Source organism: Manacus vitellinus, unplaced genomic scaffold (genome assembly GCF_001715985.3).
Source record: "Manacus vitellinus isolate BGI_N305 unplaced genomic scaffold, ASM171598v3 scaffold_129_pilon, whole genome shotgun sequence".
Taxonomy (NCBI): domain Eukaryota; kingdom Metazoa; phylum Chordata; class Aves; order Passeriformes; family Pipridae; genus Manacus; species Manacus vitellinus.
Genome location: NW_021938948.1, coordinates 388,432 through 391,881, shown reverse-complemented (window position 1 = coordinate 391,881; position 3,450 = coordinate 388,432). Strand labels below are relative to the sequence as shown.

General features: G+C 60.8%; 2 protein-coding genes across 2 annotated transcripts in view; both read left to right on the top strand.

The window, feature by feature from the left end:
* The window catches only part of CCNT1 (cyclin T1), an 8,295-nt gene extending 8,175 nt beyond the window's left edge, over positions 1–120 (top strand). Inside the window, exon 9 of the mRNA XM_029965992.1 lies at positions 109–120. Within this exon, the coding sequence (XP_029821852.1) occupies positions 109–120 (12 nt within the window). The remainder of the gene's footprint in view (positions 1–108) is intronic.
* A 1,724-nt stretch (positions 121–1,844) lies between these two features.
* Positions 1,845–3,450, top strand: part of KANSL2 (KAT8 regulatory NSL complex subunit 2) — a 14,948-nt gene continuing 13,342 nt past the window's right edge. The window contains 3 exon segments of the mRNA XM_029965991.1: positions 1,845–1,971; positions 2,263–2,525; positions 2,528–2,715. Coding sequence (XP_029821851.1) covers positions 1,944–1,971; positions 2,263–2,525; positions 2,528–2,715 — 479 coding nt within the window. The 5' untranslated portion in view covers positions 1,845–1,943.

Here is a 3,450-nt window from a genome sequence, read left to right as displayed (position 1 = left end):
GAAGAACTTATTTTATTATAATATAACTTTTATTATTGATATTTAGTTGTTAAAAAGCTGTGAAAGGATAAGGAACCCTTTCTCTATTCCTTCCCTTTCCCCCCATAGGCTCCCAGTTAGTGTTGGGCTTTGCCCCCCCCTCTGGGGAACGTGGGGGGTATTTAAAATATGTCACAGAAAATTTAAGATGTTTTACAAATAATTTAAGCATTAACTTATATCTTAGTGGTTTTGGTCCTTTTAATAACGTGGGGCTGCGGTGGAGCCCGGGGAGGATCTGGGGGGGACTTGGTGGGGGGGGCTCTACTTGAGCTGTTGGAGATTGGATGTGGATTTAGGAGTTTTTGGGGGAAGGGGGGGTGTGGGGGGCTAAGGGAATTCCAGGTGATAGGAGCTGCTCTCCCTGCCATGGTCCTGTTTCCTCGCTCCTAAACCTGCTCTGATTTGGGAATGGTGTCTCTGTCCCTTATTCCCCTCCTGCAGCCCAAGGCTGGTGTGTGCAGAGCTGGGTTTAGGGCTGTGTTGGAGGACTTGGCTGTCGGGGTGATCGGGACAGGATTATGGTGCATTCCCAGTGGGATGAGGGTGCAGGATCACTGTGCCCAGGGCAGCTCTTCCAGGGAATCCCACTGGCATGTGGCTGTTCACAGCCAAGCTGGAAGCAGCTTTTACACAGCCCAGGGACCCACCAGGGTTTGGGTTGAATGTTTGGGAAAACCCCATTTCCTTCTTTAGACTTTTACTCTCCCACCTTCAATAAATGGATGTTCTCTGGATGGTTTTTGGGAAACTTGTTCCACATGGGCTTGTTTTTAGGAAGATTCAGTGCTGGCCTCTCCAGCACCTCTACCCTCGGCGACCCTCCCCCTGCCAAGGGTTTGGGAACGGGTTTAGGTCCGTTTTTGGGTCTGGCTTAGATTTCAGGCTCTGGCCAAAGGCCCAGCCCTTTGTTTCCCCCAACTCCTTTGGAGGCCGGTTTCTCCCGGGATGAGGAGGTTCTGCCTTCCTGTTAACAGGCGGGGAGCAGTGTCGGTCTGCAGCCAGGCTGGGAAACCGGGAGGGGATCGGGAACAGTGTGGGGGGCTCTTGGCCAAGCCCGAGGACCAAGCCGGGGCTCCGGGGACCTCCTCCTTTCCCGGGGCCGAAGCCCGATCCCGGTGTCACCTTCCCCGAGGACCCTCCCGGTCCCGGCCGCGGCCACGTGTCGCGTTCCCGCCGCGCTCGCCAGCGATGAACACAACAGGGGGAGGCGTGGCCAAGTCCCCTCGTGAGTGAACGGCGGGATCGCCCACCCGCGCGGGCACACTCCGCTCCCGGCGCCGGCCGCCGATTGGCTGCCGGGCGGGCCAGTGAGGCGGCGGGGCGGGCATCGCGCCGGGTCTCGCGCGGAGGCCGCGGCGGAGCGAGGTAAGATGGCGGCGGCGCCGCCCGCCACGGTCAAGGGTACCTGCGCAGGCCCCTCGCCGCGGCCGGCGCGCGCTCCCCGGGCACCCCTCAGCCCGCAGCCGTCAGCGGCGGGCGGGCCTGAGCCCACACGTCTCCCCGAACCGCGCCGCAGACACGCTGCGCGGTTCCACCGGGGGATTCCCCCGCGGGCTGAGCCGGTTAGTTACCGTGGCTCGAGGCCCGGGAGGTACGGCACGGCCGCCGCGGAAAACAAAATGGCGGCGGCGCGGGCGGGGGCCCGGAAAGGCGCCGGCAATGGCGCGAGGGGGGGCAGCGGGCGGGGGGAGGAGCAACGGTGGGGCGCGGGGGGGGGGGGGCGGCCGGACAGAAAAAAAAAAAAACCCCCGTGGATAGACCGGGATGGGATACTGGGATAGACCGGGATGGGGACCGGGATAGACTGGGGAGGGCACCGGGATAGACACCGGGATAGGCATGGATGGGCACCGGGATGGGGCACCGGGATAGAGGCGAAGTGGACACCGGGGTAGATCGGGATGGAAACCGGAATACATCGGGATGGAGGTGAGATGAGAACCGGGATGCAGCGGCACGGAGGCGGGAACGGGCACTTGGCGGCACCGGGAGAACGGGGATGCAGGCAGGGACAGGAACCGGGATACCCCGGGATTCAGGAGGAGGGAGTTCTGTTCTGGTCCTGTGCTGGTCAGTGATGGGGGGGTGATCCCGGGAACTGGGAGGGGCCCTGAAGGGATGGGGATCATACCGGCCATGGGGGTCAGAATTTTACCCACATCGGTTCCCACCTGCTGCTCTTCATCCTGTCGGTGTTTCCTTCCCTCTCTTTCCCTGCAGGTGTTGCCATGAACAGGATCCGGATCCACGTGCTGCCCACGAGCCGGGGCCGCCTGACCCCGGTGCCGCGGCCCCAGGAGCCGCTGGCCTGTGCCTTCAGCCCCCGGCCCTGCTCCCAGCCCCGCCTGGAGGGGCAGGAATTCTGCATCAAGCACATCCTGGAGGACAGGAACGCTCCCTTCAAGCAGTGCAGTTACGTGTCCGCCAAGAACGGGAAACGCTGCCCCAACGCCGCCCCCAAACCCGAGAAGAAGGATGGGTGAGTGCCTCCTCTGCCTCCTGGTTTTCCCGGTATTCCCCGTGGTTTTTAACCCTGTGGAATTCAAATGGCCAGGAGGAGGTTCTTCTCCTTGTGGTCCCCGCCGAGGGAAAGGCTGGAGCTGTGTCAGGGGAGGCTTGGGTTGGATTTTTGGGGAAAGGTTCTTCCCCCAGAGGGTGGTCGGGCACTGAACAGTTTTCCCAGGGTTTGGTCACGACCCCAAGGCTGCCAGAGCTCAAGGAGCATTTGGACAACACTTTCAGGAGCTGGGATTTTGGGATTAGTGGGATTTTGGGGTGTCCTGTGCGGGGCCAGGAGCTGGATTTTGATGGTCCTTGTGGGTCCCTTCCAGCTCAGGATATTCCATAATTTTCCCCCTTCAACTGCTGCACTTGGATCACCTCAGAGAAGCATCTCCCCTTTTCCAAAGCGTTTTTTAAGCTGGTAAAAGGCTCCAGGGAGTCCTCTTGGCACCGTGGCTGTGCCCTGGGCCAGCAGGAGGTGGCTGCAGTGCTCCAGGCCCTGCCTGGGAGCCGTCCCTCCCTCATCCCAGCACGGAGCTTCCCGCTGTCTGTGCTGGTGGATAATCCCCAGTGCAGCCACTCTGGCCCTGGGGAGCTTTGCCCTGGTTGTGCTGCTGCTTCTCTGAGGTGTTTAAAATGCTCTAGGATGGTCAGAGGGAGCAGCTCTGCCGTGGGGAAAGGCTGGGGAGAGTTGGGATTGTTCAGCCTGGAGAAGGGAAAGCTTTGGGGTGACTTTCCAGGACATGGAGGGGACCTGCAGGAAAGATGGAGGGAGATTACTTCCAAGGGCCTAGAGTGCCAGGACAGAGGGGAATGGCTTCAAACGGACAGAAGAGAGGGTTAGATGGGATATTGGGAAGAAATTCCTCCCTGGGAGGGTGGGGAGGCCCTGGCACAGGTTGCCCA